Below are 19,482 nucleotides of genomic sequence, written 5' to 3' on the forward strand. Positions count from 1 at the left end.
GTCATTTCCTTAATCTAAGACTAAATGCTAAAAATATTTTTTCCAGAAAACCAAAAACAAAAGTCTTGTGCTCACAAAGCCCCTAAATAAACAGGGCTTTGCGAAATGTTGCCTGAAGCCTCTTCTTGTCTTATGCAAACCTCTCTCTGCTTTGCCTTTCTCAGTCTCCTTCCCTCTCTTTGTTCTGCTTCTCCTGTAGCCTGATCCTGAAAACAGGAAATGCCAGGACTTAAGGAATGTCTCACAAGATCCCCAGTCCTTGACAGTCGAAATCGGCCTAGAAATACACAGGCTGAGCTTTGAGATTGAATAGTTGTGCCTGCACACAAACAACCCCCCCCCTGCCCCACACAAATTCTTCCTTGCAGGGTGTTTACACTCATACTCATGTGCTTCACAGAAGGGGCTGATCTTTGACTTTTGGCTGCCTGACAAACTAACAAAAAGTAACACTGATTGCTTCAGCGGCCTGGTGCTGGCAGTTATGAACGTATTGTGGAATTCAACTACATTTCACTGCCCCATTTAGACCATGCCATTTCACACTCGGCAAGAGAGCTTAAAAGCCCCGCTGCCGCTTGCTTCTGGCAACAAGTTACAGCAAAACTCACCCAGAGGGTCAGAGTATCAGGACAGAAAGATCAGTCAATACTAAAATAACGCAGACGAAAGATTGTTCCAGGAAGAGCAGGGTTAATGTGGATGCAGGTGGTGGAGGGGAGACCCCATTACCTGTAAAGCGCTTTGAGTGGAGTGTCCAGAAAAAGCGCTATATAAGTGTAAGCAATTATTATTATTATTATTATTATTATTATTATTAATGTACAGGGCTGAGGGGGTTTGTGTTTGATTGGCTTTCGAATATATGACAACTTTAAGGTTGAGCATGTTGAATAGCTCTTACTGGTGTGCAGTATATACAAGCCCTTTCATAAACTCCTTCAAATTGACACCCACCTTCTCAACTTAATTTAATACAAAACTTCTGCTGGAGGAGCCTGTTGTGATGATCTATAGGGATGCGGATGTCCGCCAAAGACCGAACCTACCTTAAAATAACTCGGCCAGTGGTGGCCCTAAATTGAGACGTGTCTTTCATGCTGAGTAGGGTGCAGTCTGCTGATGTGAGGGGGAACTGGGATGCACAACAATGCCTCTAGCTAGGGATGTGGGGAAGTAGGCACTAATCTGTTAAGCCTGTCATTAGGATCACGGGCTGGTAGATGGGGCTGCTGGGGTCAGACTGGAGGAAGTGGCATTCTGAATGCGAGAAACACAGAATCAAATTGCGTAATCAAAGTTGATGAAAATCAGTCCCGTCTGCGGCTAAATGTCCTCCTCTTGTACAGTCGGCCTTTTCAAAGCAAAGTACTGGATTGACCGGACACTCTCAGAAATGGGTTGTCACGGACGTCCAAAGGGACTAACCGTGGGGAGCAGGAGAGCAGAAAAAGACCCATATGCGTAGCGGCGAGACGGGAAAAAGGCCTGGGCTCATTAGTGCAAAGAGTTCAGGAATGCCGTATAGAAACCTATGCCCTCAGGGAGCGGACGTGGGGTGCCCTGGTGCTAGGTGGGTCTCAGGACATCCGAACGTCAATGCTGAGCCAGGACAGAGTGCAAGACCCGGAAATATATAGAGGGCGTGACATGGGTCTCAGGAGCGGTCCCGATATTGTTTGTTGGCTAGCTTTGGAGACATTAAATAGCATCAGGATGGTTTGGAGAATGCACTGGCCAGACTCCAAAACTTCAAATCTTGAGGAGCTGATCATAAAGGAACGAAACTGTTCAAATGACAAGCAGAATCCTATAACTATAGCAAGTCCTATAAGATATGCAATGGGATCAATCTGTCTTTGATTAAATAATCAGAGATTAACTAAAAAAAAAACAAATTAAGAGCCAAGTTCCTCTCATGTTTTTAAGGACTAAACATGACAAAAATAAATGATCTATTCCAACAGCAATACATAGCATTGATAATATATACCAGGGCTGAAGAAGGGTTTTTAATTTGCTCTAAAGTGGTTCTAATTAAGACCACTTGCAAAACCATCTGTTTCTGGGTGCAATCCAAGTCCCTTTCAAAATACATCACACCACTGCAACACAATAGTCAATCCAACAGGAGAAGAGGATTAGCAGAAGTGCTCATGACTCACAATGAGGAATGCTAGATGATAATGCTGATATTAATATCAACAACAACAGCTTCAGCTAACTCAAAGAATTTAAGAAGACTCAGGGAGGCCAGATTGTACAAGCCAAGAGTCAAGTATATGCAGGGTGCTGGGATAAGCCTCACCATGAACAATGCCTTGCGACCATTCATGATTACATGGATCAGGACTTTAATTAACAATACAGGGGAATTGGTTTACAATTCTGGTCCAGAGGTAAGAGTGCCCCCTATGGGTCTGCCAATGCTCCATCCACTTGCATCCTGGTTTTCCTTGGAGGTCCCTCAACCCAGCTACTGATCAGGTTAAGCTTGCTTTGCTTCTGACATTCGATAACATAAGCAGTTCAAGCAGGTAGCTGTGTCAGGTTTATTCCCTGCTGAAACAACGTGTGCACCCAAAGAACCTATTACTTGTTCATTTGATAACATACAGTAGGTTGCAAGATTGTAATGATTCTATATTTTGATAGCACCACACTTCAGCACAATTCTATGCCTTTGCTATGATTATTTTTATTAAGAGACTGTCAGAGTGCACATTTCTTTAAAAAAAAGAATTAGCTGCCTGTTTTGAAGAGAACCCTCATGATTGTCACTGATCTTTTCTTGAAATTTAGACTCATTTCCTTGATTGCCCGATTTCCCTCCTGCTTTCTCATTTTGCTCTAAAATGAAGTTGCCTCATTATCAATTCCTTCTGACTTTTTAATTGAGGACTCATAATGTATGATGTTTTCCGTGACTGGTTCACCCCCCAAAAAAACTCTCCAAATTTCACAGCCAGGATTATGTTCTTGACCTTCAAATATTTGTTCTCACAAATTTCTCTCAACTATGTTACATAAGGCCTATCTACAGTACAAAACAAGTGAAAATGTTCTCTAGCACTATTTTAGACAATTATCAGATTAACAATTTAATTTTCACTTGTTTTGAGAACTAACTTGAAATTAATTCTGATTGTGAAAGATCCACCCTCACACCACACCTGTTTTTTATACCCAACCAGTGTCACTGAAATCTTGCAAAGCGTGGTGTCAAGCACCAATCAAGCAGAATGGTGTCCTCAGATTTTGTCATCTAGTCATGTTCTTTTTGACACACTGAACACAATCAATAGCAGTTGCTAAGATACGAGGCCCTAAAGGACTGAGCTCAACCCTAACAGTCCCTACCTGGCTACTGCTAGGGGTTAACTCAGTAGAACAATCCCAGGTTTTCCACCTTTCTTCCCTATTTAAGGTGGATAGCCAATTGAGTATGTGATTTCTACAGTTTCGAGTTTCAAAATAAATGGCTCATACCGCTGGCTGTCTCATCTGCTCACACCCAAAGCAGGCTCCACAGCCGAAACGCTCTGTTTCCTTTCTTCTCTTTTCAGCATGGAATAAACCTATTCATCTGCAACATACTGTTTTTCCTGAACAAAACTGTCTCTGCCAGTTGTGCAACACTGTGAAAATACAGCACAGTGTAGCTTAACAGTGTCTAGGTCTGTATTTCACCCATGAAATATATTGAGTGTTGCTGCATCACAATAAATTCCATTTCCATGCTGGGCTTTCAAAACATGTTTATGAGTGAGTTTGAGTAGCAAATAAAAACGAAGAGACTCAAATCTCTGCAGCCCTTTTCAGGTTCATAGAAAAGGGGGAATTGCATCAGCCTCCTAAGTGAACGCCCCCGCCTCTGCTGGGCCAGAGTCTATTAGATAGCTCCAGGAAAGCAACACTGCACAATTAAATGCTGAAATTTGATGAGCGGGCTGATGGTGGATTTGGAAGGGCAGCGCTGGCTTCTGTCATTTCCTGAGATCTGACGCAAACAGTCCAGGGAAAGAGTGGAATGAGGAGGTGTGGAGGGGGGGTGGAGGGTGGTAGGTCATTTGCTTTGCATTAAGATATTAAGATGGAAAAATGAAGTCATGCCCAGATTTGGCATCTCGCAATGTGTTAAAAGAAAAAGAAAACTAGGGGTTTACAATTTGGCACGCAGGATGGGTAAAATACGAGGCTGTTCTGCGTTATATGTAATGTTCCACTGAAACTGGTGCAAGTCCCAGTCACACTGTTGTACGAATATGATTGGTGAATATGAGAGCAGACAGCGTGTGGAAAGGACAGTGCATTGCTCCTCTCTAGTGCTGTATCACCACCTGCCCTGTATGTCTCGTCCCAGGACGAAGAGGATGACGGGGCGCCCAAGAAGAAGTGGCCAACCGTAGACGCTTCCTATTACGGGGGCAGAGGAGTTGGAGGCATCAAAAGAATGGAGGTGAGTTACTTAGGGAGAGCTGAGGAGGAAAGAGGCAGGCCATGAAATGAGCACATTATTAATCATTTATTTGCGTTTGTACTCATTTGTCCAGCTGGTCATTTCACTGGAGCAGTCTGAGTAACATTTCTTGCTCAAGAGTAGAACAGCAGTGCCCCAGGGAGTTGAACCCCTAACCATCGGTTTGCTGGGAAACGTGTCACTCCAGCTTTGATCCTGTATTTTGTTGAGTGGTCTGATGGCAGATCTCTATAGCAGATTTCCATGTCTTCACTTGGACGGTACACCTAGCTCATTTCATACCACTGGCAGATTCGTGAGATGGAGGGGGCTGCCTAACTGATATGGTGCTGATGTTGCAGGTGCGCTGGGGAGAAAAGGGCTCCACAGAGGAAGGCGCCAAGCTGGAGAAGGCCAAGAATGCTCGGGTGAAGATGCCAGAGCAGGAGTTCGAGTTGCCTCCTACCCGCACACTAAACAATGGCATGCGCAAGCCGCCGGGGCCCAGAAAGTGGTACTCCCCCATCAAGGTACGAGCACAATGAATGCCTTTAAAATACACTATCCTCCTGCTGGTGCCATCAGGTCTGAAACACTGTCTAAACACCATTCCTGAATTCTGTCTAAATTGTTCAAGTGTAGAACTGCCTACCACCATTAACTTACACCCTAAACAACACCAACAGTGAACCACTTTACCAGATTCACCTAGAGCTTCCTGTCACCAATTCTGTCCCCAGTCTACCTCTAAAGTACAGCTACAGTGGTGGCTAGGTACCAGACATGAGAAATATTCATAAACAAGTGAATCTTTGGCCGCAGCAATTTACAATATGCAATCCAGCCAGGTGAGTTAAGGTACTGATCCCTCAAAGTGGGCCAAGGGTGGTGTGAAATGGTTAGATAAATGGGATTATAAAAACACTGCTTTTCCTGCCCCTTGTAGTCCATGATGAGTAAACTCAAGGAAAACCCAAACTTCTGATTACAGTGTTTGCCATTGTCAACATACTACAGATTCGGGAGGTTTTTTTTTAAATATGCTTCCATTATGGTTCAAACGAGGGGTTTCTAATTCAGTTCATAGAATATGAAATCCAGCAGCTTTTCTATCTTTCCTAAAGTGGTAAACAGCTTGTCACCCAGGAAAGCTGTTCCACTGATCCAGGAAGCGATTACTCTCCAATCCAGAGTGAAAGCGAAAGATTTAACTGGACCAGCTTATCCCTTCCATCACAGCCTTAGACTGTTGAAGATTCAAACAGACCAACTGGATTCCATACCTTAAGGATTCACGTGTTGATCTACGTGATAAAGACAAAGCAAGAAAAGGGAACAAAAGTGCACAAGAAGTCTTGCGGATTGGTTGTCTGAATCAGTCCAGTATGAACCTTTGGTGGACAGGACAGTAATAATTTGGGCTGTTTCCTTCCCCCAGGGGGAGGCTAGGACAGTGGGCATGCTGGAAGCGTTCATGCACAAGATCTCACGCTCCTCATAGTGATTCAGAGAGGGTGGCCAAATTCACTAACGAAAATGGCGATTCCAAATTGAGAACGGATGCAGACACCAAAAAGAAAAAGACTGGCTCTTCCATAAATAAATGCCGAATAGAGACTGAGGCTCATCCCACCCTTCTCTGTGCCCCCGCTGAGGGCCTGCCCTATCTGAGAAGAGCTAACCCTGATCGGTGCTGGCTGGTTGGAGTGTGTCTGGACGCTGCCTTGAGGTCTGTGGCACTGCTGGAATGGCTACCGAGGCGGGATCGAGACTAAACCATAATTTGCAGTATGTGGCTGGGACGCAGAAAAAGGGGTGCAAACCAGCCCTGAGGAACTGAGCCAGCGGAACAGGAACAGCAACTTTGTTCCCACTGACATTTTCAGCTAAAACCTTAACATTTCATCATTGGGTACTCAGCTTCAGCTCTACCCAAGTGCCTTGCTCACTGTGGAGTTTTATCTGATGATCCCTAAGTCACCCGAGTGCAGGCAGACAGTGAGTGATGTAGTGTTTGTGGACCAGTAAGCGGCAGTTCTCTCACTGCCATCAAGAACAAGCACTCCCGTGTTGTAATAATATTGTTCAGGGAGGGCTACTGTTTTGCTTTTGATAATACCTCGTACTGACCCATTGTGAGTCCCGACGCAGTTGTAGACTAAAGTTCTAAAGGGCAGAGGGACTTACTGTACGTAGTGCACATGTTACGCCTGTTAAAAATACTATGATCTCCACTCCACCACCAGCCCAGAGCACTTCAAGTTCAGAAATATTGATCAGAAAATCTGTCCAGAAATGCACCGAATTGTGTGCAGTGTTTTCTCTTTTCCTGCTTTTTTACCGGTTTTCTCCAGGCCCATCTAAGATTGTTTCCTGCTTAAGAAGTTTAAAAAAACTTTGAATGAGTCACAAAGGGAAAGCCATAAAGGGATAGCTCCGGACTCAGTACTAAGACACTGAGAGTTTACACAGTGAAAATATTAAGGCTGTGCATATTTATAACTTATTTCTGTTTACAGTACACTCTGGTGAACACATAAACAGTACCTTCCCATCAGTATACTGTAGATGTGGCATTGTTTTAGGTACTCTTCTGTTCCTATGATTTTATTAAACTGTGCTCTGTCTCTTCATCTACCAACAGAGATCTATAATCTTTCCTAAATTTCTTGGCTTCTTGATAAGAAAAACTAAAAGTACAACTAAATTACTGATCCCTTTCTTCACCTTAAGAGTTGAATTTATGCTGTTAATAAAAGGGAAAATGAGATCAGTCCAATCCAAGTTGCTGCTCCCATATCTGCAAGGGCAGTCTATGATAGAAAGAGATCAGTAATTTAGTTGTACTTTTGTAATTGTCTCGTGGCTTGCATTATTGTAAAAAAATAAAAAAACAAAGAAAACAGATCTCATTTTGAGATTGCAACAATATTTTGAGTGGTAATGTCTGATACCCAGAGCAATAAATAAAGCTGGTTTGTTACCAGGGCTACTCCCATTCATTTCCCTGCTAAAAACCTTCTGTCTTCTGTCCATGGCTGTCAGGTTGGATATGAATGGTCCTAAACTAAATTTAAAACATAGATAGCAAGCCAGATACAAAGCAACAGCTGGGTAACAAATTCACTGTGTTTCTCAGAGAAACGTGAACAGACATTTCACTTACAGCTCGGGTTCTTGAAATTCTGAAATACAGTCGCTGGAATCTGAGTGCTGTTAAAATTCAGCGGGCTGGCCGGCAAACCATGTCTGACACCTTGTTTTTATGGTTATCCCTGCAGTGTATGCAGGATAGTTTATTCCAATTTCCAAGGACATTCAACATAACATTATTCAAAAACAGTAGCTGTGCTCCCCTTCATTTCAAAATTATTTTAAAAAGCTGATTTCTTAATTACAATGTAATTTTCTGTGCACCAAAAGTCTAATGGTTCAAGCTTTCTGAAGATGATTTATGAGCTTGTTTGTGTGCTTGTGTGGCAATGCCTTGGAAATGCAGACAGGGAATCATAATTAGTGATTTAATGAACTGCACAAAGTTAATCGGCGTGGATGTAATCCAATGTTATTGCAGCACAAGACGACTTTCAATTGGCTGTACACCCACAGCATGCCCTGTCTGCCAAAGGTGATCACGAGACTGGTCATGAACACTGTTCCTGTGTGGAAAACTTGCTCTAAAGAGCCTAGCTCAGTCCGGGAGAAGAGCGAGTTAATCTATTGTTTCATAAATAAAGATCTGCTAGGGGATCAGTAATGGGAACCAGACATGAACTGAAATGACCTCAGAAAACTGAAGCTGCAGAGCTGGCGGTTTTCAGCAGAAAAACAGATTCCATTCTCTCTTTTTACTGCCTTTTTCTTTTCGCTAGCAGTGACTGGAACCTCGGAATTCTGAATGAGCAGAAGAGGATTGAAAAATGAAACTTTTTCATGCAGATTTTTGAGAATAAAGCAGAGCAGGGGCTATAGTCAAAGAGTTTAACAAACAGCAAGTGCAGTCAGGTCAGCACCATGAAAAGCACAAGTAAGAAAACACATTCAAACAGATTCCTCTAATATCAAAGCATGTGACTGACTGGATAAGAGTGAGGACCCACAGACCTCACCTCAGTCCCACCAGAGCTTGCTTTTATGTCTCTATTAATCTTTTTCATTAGCTGATCCCTTAAACCAAGGTGAACTTACAATTCAATTTGCCAAGTACATTCAGGAGTCAGAAAACAAGTTTAGAAATCAACAAAACATAAAAACAATCATACACTGGGCTGCAACACTTCCTATCCTATAGGCTAAAATTAAAATTCTATCAAAAACAATTTCAAGTTCATTGGTCTATTTATTCTATTAATTGTATATCGGCAAATCAGAATAATATTTTAATCTTTAAAAACTACTGTACCTTTTTCTTGAGAACAAAAAAGGTGTTTGATAGGTAACTGAACAGCACAGTAACCAGGAAGATCTCTCTTGTGGAGCTTCGGTACTAATGGAGGTCACTGTGTTGTCTGCTGCAGGGCAAGCTGGATGCTCTGTGGGTTCTGCTCAGGAAAGGCTATGACCGTGTGTCAGTGATGAGACCCCAGCCTGGTGACAAGGTAAGAGTGCAAGCCTCGATTTTTCATCCCTGCATCCAGTGAGCGAGCGCCTTCAAAAAGTCATCAATTAGCCTTCATCTCTGTGATCTCCTTGCAGCAAATGTCATTTCTCCTCCTTGTATCAGGACTCCTTTACAGTGTCACCCATCTCTCAAATCTAAAAAGTGTAGAAATCTGACATGGCAGAGAATGTGTCTCTGTTGGAGACCACAATCAGCCAGGATTGAATCTCAGCAGGAGCAGAGGAGAGATGCACACATCACACTTCCCTACTAGTACTGTCCATTGCTTCTGAGATCTTAAGCGAGCCTTGTTTCAGGAACCAGGGTTTTGATCTGTGCAACACCACACCACTTCTCAAAGATGACAATGTGTAGGACAGAAACCAACTTCTGCAGCACTGCTTAGCAAATACAAGCAGAAAGAAAATGATTTTGTGTTAGGTCATCCTTTTGGAGGGCTTGCTCGTTAATACATCTGTGTGTCTATTGAGTTTCACATCAGTTGAAAAGATAACTGTTCTCTGTTTCTTGATTATCTCTTATTTGTAACCTACTGTATGTATGCGCAGGTGTAAGCAGGCCTGTTGCCATATGATGCATGCACATCTGTGTGCACAGCATCATTCCTGACACATACAGTAGATAGATACTTTATTGATCCCGTGAGGGAAATTGCAGTGCAACAGCAGCTTAACACACACAACACAGCCGCAGTGTAACGAATTATATAATAATAGTACAATACATACAATACAATACAAGAGTTACTCACAGTCTGGACACACAAAGAACAAACATGAACAGAACAGTACACAGAAAAATCGTATCACACATATGAATATAAATATAGATGAAAATATAGATATAAATATAAATGTATTGCACAGGTCCCTGGCATATATTGCACAAAAAATGGTTGTAAACGGGAAAAAGAAAAAGAAAAAGAAAGAGAACAGATGTAGCAGTAGATGTGTAGATGCTTTTAGTCCAGAAACAGGTCACTGTCGATGTTGCCTCTGCCAAGACGCAAGATGGATGCGTTTATCCTGAACCTCCTTCCACTAAATATTCTTCCCCTTGGACTTGTGGAACCATGTCACATGCAACCTCCTCTACTTTTTCAGAAGTTCAATATTCAGGCAAAGTCCCTAGTTGGCAACAGATTTAGGATTTCAAAAGCCCTGTTTGTATGTTTGTATGGTGTTGTGCAATAGTATTGGGGTTACCATTCAGATGGAGTGAAGTATTGGGGTGCCTCTTAAAGAAACACTGTGAAATACTCCTCTGGAAGCACCCCGGGATTGAAGAAGAGGGAACCGGTGTGTGCAGCTCAAGCAGTGAGATTGTCTTGAATTGCGCAGAGCCTGCTTTATGGCAACAAACTGCTTTTCTGGGCTGTGTCATGCTTTCCACAGCCTAACGGAGCATCTTAGATCATTAGACATTTCGTGCTCTGGCATTGCTCTCTGGTGGCATAGTTTAATCAAGCATGATTTCTGCAAGAATCTTTGCCGTTTCTTTTCCTTCTATTCCAAAACTCTTCTCAGCGCAAAACAAAAAGAAAGGATGTGCGGTTGTGTATATCAGAGGCACTGAACTTAATGAACACAGACAAGGCCTTTCACCCCACTAGGTCCTGTCATTTTCCTGTCTCCAGCCTTGCAGACCTCCAGTCATTAAGTTTCATAGTTGGTTTCAATCAGTGGCTAAAGATCACCACAGTCTAAAGACAGCAAATAAATTCAGTGAAGTAACTGACAGCTGGGACTAAGGGGATTTTTGTGATTCCGTCACATCATCAAGCTGCATTTTGAAAGTTCCCAGCATGTTTTGGCTAAGTAGTAATAGCCCGGTACTAGCTGAGAGTGCATGAAACTGTTACCTAGTGTCTGCCCTTTTTACAGCCTGTCCACAGCTCTTCATGTGAGAAACCTGTTCAGATTAATAGATTTTCAGTGGGATAAAACTTTGGAAACGCGTATGATCCTCTGGTGAAGGATAATTGTTCAGATTTTAAGTCTAGGTTTCAAAATACATGCTGTTAAAAAAAGAAAGAGAACTGCCAAAGCCAAACTCTTGAGTACTAAAATGTGTGAAAACCAGCAGCAGTTTCAGGGGTATGCAGAATTCCAGGCCTTGCCTGATGTGACATGGCAGTACAGGCACCATCATGTAGCCTCTCAAACATCAGAGACAAATGTTTTTCAAATTAAAGAATGAGGCCATCCTCAAGATACAACAAAGACTTTAGGTTTATTTGAAAAGAAAAACAACAACAAAAAGGATTCTGTCAACAGTAAAGCTTTCATTTTCTAACCTCCCCAGATTTTGTAGGCAATTTAACTAAAAAAAGAAGTGCAACCACAAGCTTTTGGTCCAGAGAGTGAGCTTGGGGCTTTGGCTTCTGCGTATGAGTGAAGAGAGGGCAAGGCCTGGCATTAATGAATACTGTAAATAAAACGCAATATTAAAACTTCAGCTTCCCCTTTTTTCTTGATAATGGTAGCACCCATCCCAAACTCTCTGACGTTAAACAGGAGCTCAGATGTTAGAAAAAGAATGGGATGGGAGGTTGGATCTACTTAAAACCTTGAGCACAGCTGTTTGCAATAACGTGCATGCAGAGAAGAGGCTGATGGGAAGTTATGAGCTGGCATTCAAACCTCACTGTTGAGCTGTAGGTCTGCTCGCATTGCGCCTGACTCCAGGAATTTGCTCAGTCTGTTTAAGCCATTAGCAGCACTCTGTTAGGTTCTTTCCCTATTCCAGCTACTACACAGTGCAAGGGCTTCACAACCACACTGGGGGAATATCATGGGGTTGTGGCAGGGATCCTGTTGACAGCTCTTGGTGGGGGGTGGGGGGGGGCTGCCCCCTGTGCTCTTTTTCAGATGTATACAAGATTGGTTTTGGTAAATCTCAGATTGTCCATATGTTCTTTTCACTTTTAAACTTGCATTAACAAACAGGACTGGCCACCACCTCCATTGAAGCTAGACACGTTACAGCACATCCCTAGCCTAAATAAAGGTTCATGCTGAGCTCATTGAGAGCTGAAGGTCCATGTGTTCCACCATGCCTTAGCAATCCAGTCTAATGTGTCTCAATACCTTTCGTTAGACGAAGAGGAAATTATAAGTAGCCAGGGAGTCACCTTCTAAGCAGCAGGTAACAGGGTGTTGGTCACATGAAAGGATGTCCTGGGTTAATTAGGTCTGAGTTAATGAAGCTGTGCTATGTTCTTTGGTGCCTGAGGTTCACATGTTGTGTATCTGATTGGGGAATGTCTTTAATGTGGGCTCTGTAGCACAGAGACCATAAACGTGGCAGAGAGAGGAAGAGAGGCAGAATACGGAGAGGGTGGGGGAGAAAATCCATGGCAGCAGGAGATGGAAATGGGGGAGTGAGAGAGAGAAGAAAGGGGTCTGAGAGATGGAGACACAATGAAAGTGGGCAGGGAGACATGGGAGGAGTGAGGAAAGGGACAATAAGAAAACAAGGAGGAAGGAAAATAGGAGATGGAAACAGCAAAGGAAATGAAAAAATGAAAGGTCTGTCGATGGGAGAAGAAAGGAATAAGGAGAGAGTGGGAATGGAGAGAAGGAGACATCAAGATAGGAAAAAGAAACAGGAGAAAATTTGTCATCATGAACAAGACCAAGAGCCAGCTTCGATACCACAAGAAAGGAGCCTTTAAACAAAGTGTCTTTAGATGGCAGGGGGGATCAGAGGCCATGTAGTCATTCATTAGTCTTTCACTGGCAAAGTCTACAGCAGAGTCTCAAAACCGCCGTGATTCCTAAGCAGCCCTGAACCTTGACTCGCCATGCTTTTGTCAACTTAGTGTAAGTGTTCTGAGATCGGACAGCCTAGCAGAGTTGTGCTGCAACTGCAATCAGTGTGCCTCACCCTGTCATTTGCTTTATTTGCTGTCTGTTGTGGCTGGAGGTAAAAACCAAGGAATTCTTTATTTTCCATTCAATTAATTTCTTGTGCTTTACTCTGTTGTTTAGTGCATGAACTTGTAATCTTAATTGCCTTTAGGTTTTTTCATTAAAGTCCTATTCCACTGAAAAATAACAATTCAGTGGAGTAATTGGGTATCTTGTGTGTGTTTGTGTGGAGGGGAAAGAAAGTGCTACTTACTGTATATCTTCTACACCCATTGCTGCAGCCCTGATATGGATCTCCAGAATGGTCCATAAGCATGGAAAACAAAAATCTGGGCAGTATCAACAAGCCTGACTCATGAAATTTCATTCAGGCAAGTCTGGAAAGACACAGCATCCTTAATATGAACAGAGGAGAAAGCAATTTGAATGTGTAAGCAGAGTTTGCTGAGCCTCTGTTGTTTTAAACCCCAGTGTGGGACTGCAAAGCACGTCTGGCCAAAGGAAAGATGCAGCCCTCTGACTGGGGTCTTTCCATTTGCTTTGCAGCATCTGTTTTCAGGATGTTAAATGGAACCCCCCCATCTCCAGTGCCCCTGGCACTCACCCCATGAGATTCTCAGCTGTAAAACAGGTATTTCCTGGAGCTGAGAGCTCCATAAAGAGAGAATGAGCACTCACTTGTTGGGATAGGCTCTCCTATGAGCCTGTAATGGATAATGCAGTTAGAAAATGGATGAATGGTAATGGAAGGGTAAGATATTGTAGATTTGAGGATTGAGAGGTACTGTATGGTCACATGGGAGACCATGGCAAAGCAAGGTCAATACATTGGAATACTGCAACAATACTTCACAGCTTAGTTGTGATAAATGTTCAAAATGGGCAGATTTGCTTCTGCTGAGAATCAGAAGAACGAAATCCTTTAATTATGCAGAAATGTGTGAAGCTCAATGGTCTTTCCCTTCTGCATGTCGACTAGCTGCACATTTTACTGCAATTAACCAAGACTGGGCTGAATCTCAGAATTTCCTATGAAGAAATTCAGAAACAGGGACAATCTGGTGACTGAACGCATTCCATGACATTAAAAAAAACCCTACAGTTCTGTACTTGTGAAGGTTGACTATCACAATACTGTCTGTCCTGAGCTTACCTTTTACCATGCGTTGCTTTGATGTGAATGGTGCCTGTTTGTGATACAGAAGATAATGCGATAACTCATAATAAACAGAGAACGGTGAGACCAGAAAACAGAGAAGGCCTGTACAATGTCATACTTTCAGGGAATGAAAATGAAGTCACAAAGCAAGCATGACAGTTTGTAGTGATGCCAACATACACAAGGTAGACAGGCCATAACAGAGTTTGATACATGCTTTAGTGTCTGGATCACAGATTAGGCTTGCTGAAAAACCTGGCAAAACTTTGTTATTGCACAATAGACTTCCAACCTTTTAAACCCTGATGCAACGCACAAGATCTAGAATCAAAAACAAATGCAAACACTTAACCTCACTGATGTGACATGGACATTGGTGGGTTTACCATGCTGTTTTGATTTTTTGAAGCATATTTCTTTACAGGTCTTTGGCATAGCTGTACTATCTAACTTTCAGAAAAAAATCTCTTTTCTTCTCAGCCAGATAATGACCAATCTGTTTCCGAAGGTTTCAGAGTTTGCCTTCTTTAGATCTCAAGCAAATAGTGAATGGTTGTTTTCTAAAAATATGGCTTTTAAGTGTCTTTACAGGATATGAAGTCATGGATTGATCAGAAGAGCATACAAAACACACTGATTTCTTAAACTATCTTGCTTGTTCTTTTCCTTGTACATTATATGGCAAGCTCTTCATGAGGATATAATGACATAAGGACTGTAATAATGTAATGTGAGGATTTTGTGAGGATTGTTTTTGGTTTATCTAGCGTGTTTCATGGCTGGTAGCGACATTATCTGATCTCTTCTAGTTAATTTTTTTTAAAAGCCAAGATATCAACTTTAACAACATGGCTGTCAGATACCCATGATCACCTTGAGTAAATTATTAATTTTATTCTGTCTTTACGGTACTTCTTTGTAGTTACTACTTTAGACCTTTGGTTCCATTTCATTGTTGATTCTGAGGAACTCCACTAGAGTCACTTTTTCAATACCAAAGATGATGAATCCTTGATTTAGTCCACTCATAGTCTTCTCTGCCCATGAAAGCATCTGTTTTCTTTGTAGGACATACAGTACAGTACATTTAGACCTGACAATATACCTAGTCACTCTTCTTTGGACAGAGTTGTGATACTCCCAGAGTTATGATACTTTTTGTACTTTGTTTTTTTTTGTAAATTATGCACCATATTTTAAATTAGGTCTTACTAGTGCATGGTAGAATTGTAATGTAATATCCCTTAATTTGAATTGCAACTTTTAACTACACGTTCTAAAATTGTCCTACTTTTGTTTCCCAACATAGACATGAAGATATACAGTACTGTAAAGGGTGTAAATATATACACCTGAGTCTTTTTATTTAGATTTGGTGTTATCCATTATATTTATGGTTTATGTAATACTCTGTACATCTCTACATGACAAATAATCTACACTGCGTTTTTTTTATAAATGGATGCTGTTCTCTTGAGTGACAGTTGGAAGAGTTATGTTAAGAACGTTTCTGTACAACTGGTAGCATACCTTCTGGTCCTGGAGTTTTGCTTATCTTAAACGCTTATTGTACTTGTAACACTTCTGCTTTTTCTAAGGCAATATTATTTAATGCAGATTTGTGTGGCGAGCTGTGTCAGTGCGTGTTGGCTGCAATGGAAGAAGTAAAGGTTCATTCCATGCTGAAAAGTAGAATGCACAGACAATGTTTGTGGTGTTGAGCTTTCTTCAGATGTTAGTGAGAGAGATGTTGTTGATGCCACAATATAAAAATAAATGAATACATCAGCCAAGCTCAAGAATTAATCTATGACTTATTGAGATTGCATCATCCCATTCTCTTCCACTAACGTTGAATTGAATTAAGATAAAACTGTTAGCTAATAACTAAAATTGGTTAGACAAGTGATGTGCTTATCACATCTATCCTACAGTACCTGCAGTTTCTGAAGTGCCTATTGACAAATAGGGCATGAATGCTGGACAGGCATTAGCTGACCCATTGGAAGTTCACGAGGGATAATAACAAACAAGCCAATCTCACCCAGTGAACTGTAATCATTCCTGATGTTAGCTTTATATATGACAAACTAACATCTCATTTTTGCATTTTGTCTCGTGCAACCCTCCTCCACCCCACCTCCACCTTTCCAGCTCACTGTGCTATGGCCAGGAGGCTGTTCCTTAACAAAGTGAGCTAAGCCAAAACTTATTATGCTTAAATTCTCAATAAGCATCCATAAAGCATTTGATTCCTGGATGTTGTTTTATCTTGTGAACTTCTTTTGGAAAGTATTCACTTTCAAGCCCTCCTCATTTCCCCCTCAGACCACTTTTGTGTCTTGTGTCCATCACCGGGACATGTGGTTTATTTCTGTTGGCACAGCACCATACTGGAAAGCCTGTCTTTCATACAGACGGGCCACTGGAGACTGCAAGAGTGCAGGTCCTGCAGAGACAAATGTAAGCTTGCTGTACATGGTTTGGGTATGAAATTACATTGTCTTGTAACACAGCTGCAAAAATAGAGACCATATTTTACAAAGCTACCACTACTTAGTATTAGTAATGGCTCCCAAGCCATGCCTCTTAATCCCTTTCAGACGGAGCTTTGAGGTAACATTCATTTTGGGGGCTGATTTTCCTCTCAGGATGAACTATGGGCAAGTTTCCCATATTATTCCTCGTCTATGGAGTGAGATGTTAACCAGCAGTAGATTGGGCTTTTACTGGCAGAACTTCTGTAATTCCTCTGCTGAAACACAATCATTTACCTTGATCACATCACGGAGCCCCTGGTTCCATCATGATACTAAACCCTCTATTCTGCAGGTCAACTGTAACAGGAAGTTTATCATGGAAGCTCTTTTTTCCTGTTATTTCAATTATCGTATGTGCTACACTACATCTTGTTTCATGAGTGTCTCTGCAGGCCATCCTGGATAGATGCTTATTTGGAGTGGAAGCTAATCTTAAGAACAAGCTGACTTTATCAGCGCTCTTCTCATACAGTAAATGTCTTTGGGGAAAAGTCTTTGGGGAGCAACATATTCATTTATATAACTGTTGTTTTACAACAGTCGGAAAAGCAGCCATTTCATTTTTGCTTTATCATAAAACGACTGAAAAAAAAACAGTTCCAGCCGTAAGTTTCAGACATATACAGTACAGCAGACTTTCAAGGTTTCTCACTTTTACACAAAGCTTATAGAATAACGTGCAGCTACAGCAAAAATGTCCTAGACAGATTTAAGTACAGAAAATAGTAATGCTTTAGTTTAGGGGTTTCAAATTCAAATGAGATTTTTGAAATTTGAAAGAAACATACTGTACTGTACTTATTATTAAATCAATTGCAGGAATATGAACAAAAGGTTTGATTGCTCTCATACATAAATGACAGTGTGCATAGCACTGTTCTACATTAATAAAGAATCGTTCGAAGCCTGGGCTCTGTGAGAAGCAAGCATGGATTAAACAGTGTGGCATGTATCCCACCAGACTGTACCTTTGTTGCTCAGTGTTATCCTCGTCTTCTCACGGGAGGTAGCGATGAGTGTTTTGGGGAAATTAACTGCACATTCTGCCAGTTTCACCAGCTTCCAAAAGCACTTGGGGAGAGTTCATGCCTTGGAAAGAGATGGCTTTTCATCAGGAAATCCTAACATTGTGCCCATTGAGTGTACATTAATTACCATCAGCAGCAGGGCACTGTGTATGAGCACCTCACCATTAAGATAAATTTGAGCGGCTCACTATCAGGGAAGTGTATTGTCGGCACATCCCAGCACAGGGTATTCTGTCGACACTCCTGCACTGGCAGAAAGTCATGAACGGTCTCAGTCTCAGTACATTACAACAGGCTTAGTGCAAAATTGCGTAAACAGCTTTTTCTCAACTTAAGAAAGTCATTAAAAACCTACAGTACAGTGTGGTTATAGTGTGTTTCAAATGTTTCTGAAGTAAGTCATTTTTCGACAGAATCCACTCACTAAACACTTACAAAAATCCATATGTTTATCTTCTTGGTAATATCTTTTAGGTGGTGAAGGCAAATAATTCCAGTAAACCATTTCATTGCGCCAGACAATGCATTAAAATGCAGTGTTTTGACCAAGTGTAATTGCCTATGTACATTCCTGTTACACCAGTTAGTTCTCAGATAAGACTTCCCCCACTCCACTCCTGTGGGCCCTGTGCTTTATCAGATAAAAGCCTCAGAGAGTAGGATCATCTCCAAAGGCATCAAATCGCTTGTGGGGTGCTTTCCCAGACTGTGGATGAGATTCTGTGAGTGGTGGGGGCCAAGCTGGATGGAGATCAATAGGAGGATCTCTACTTTTTTGTCCTGCAACAACCTTTTAGACAAAGCAGGCACCAACAAGTATGCAAAATTCATGAAGACAGACCTATTGATCGTTCTTCTGACACCGAAGCTCTGTTGATACCGATTCTGATCAGTGTGGAAAGAGTGCAATCATCTTTGCAAGTGCCTGTCTGGCAGCACATGCATGTGTGCTATGTAATAAGTTCAAATTTCTTCCATTCTTTCACAGCTCTGCAGTTTGTTACCCTGGTACTGGTTTCCAAGACTACTATTATTATTTTAGTGATTTGTTTTGCACATTTCATTGTTGAGCTTCACGGACAGACTTTTGGGATGATGACAGTTGAAGTGCAATTCCTACAGTATGAACTGCTGGAAACGTTGCTGTGCATTGGTAGCAAAGGAACATCACTCACTGGAGTTCTTATAAAACGTACCCAAAACATCAGACAGCTTTATATTTCCCAAATGAAATTTTTCCTGTTTCTCTTCAGGATCTACAAGGAGCAATAAAGGAGAGTGATTGTAATTAATGTTGCTTAAATAAACCTCAAAACAATTCCCCAAGGCTCTGCTATAAACTGATAATACACAAAGGTTAACAATGTAGCAGAAGTAGTTCTTTTGTAAAATTTTCTTTACTCACTGTTTCAATGTGTTTATCACAATTGCACTGACTTTACATACTTATTTATTTAGTTACTGTATGCAACCTCTTTTGCTAAAAAAAACACTTTTATTTTGCATTTTTAATGAAGCATACATATGGAGGTTGTATGCAGATTCTGTTCTGGAATTTAGAAAAGTACTGTGCAGCATGTTCTTCACTACTCCAGTGAACGGCATACTAAAACCAGATCACTGCTCTTATCTGTGTCTGGAACAGTTTAAACATATCATATAAGCAAATAATAAATTAAAGAAAAATATTTCCTGTGGAGATGTTCTGATGATCTTGCATCTGGGTACCAAGGGAAAAAAAGCAAAATTAATGGACAAAAGAGGCAGAAGCTCACTTAAATTCACACTGTTATAAAAGCAGTA

At 41.4% G+C, this 19,482-nt stretch overlaps 1 protein-coding gene across 1 annotated transcript in view; it reads left to right on the top strand.

Moving 5' to 3' along the window:
* The window catches only part of antxr1a (ANTXR cell adhesion molecule 1a), a 59,280-nt gene that overhangs the window by 32,318 nt on the left and 7,480 nt on the right, over window positions 1-19,482 (top strand). Inside the window, exons 15-17 of the mRNA XM_006625479.3 lie at window positions 4,364-4,459; window positions 4,822-4,989; window positions 8,977-9,057. Of these exons, the coding sequence (XP_006625542.2) occupies window positions 4,364-4,459; window positions 4,822-4,989; window positions 8,977-9,057 (345 nt within the window). The remainder of the gene's footprint in view (window positions 1-4,363; window positions 4,460-4,821; window positions 4,990-8,976; window positions 9,058-19,482) is intronic.

This window comes from Lepisosteus oculatus, chromosome 2 (assembly GCF_040954835.1).
Source record: "Lepisosteus oculatus isolate fLepOcu1 chromosome 2, fLepOcu1.hap2, whole genome shotgun sequence".
Taxonomy (NCBI): domain Eukaryota; kingdom Metazoa; phylum Chordata; class Actinopteri; order Semionotiformes; family Lepisosteidae; genus Lepisosteus; species Lepisosteus oculatus.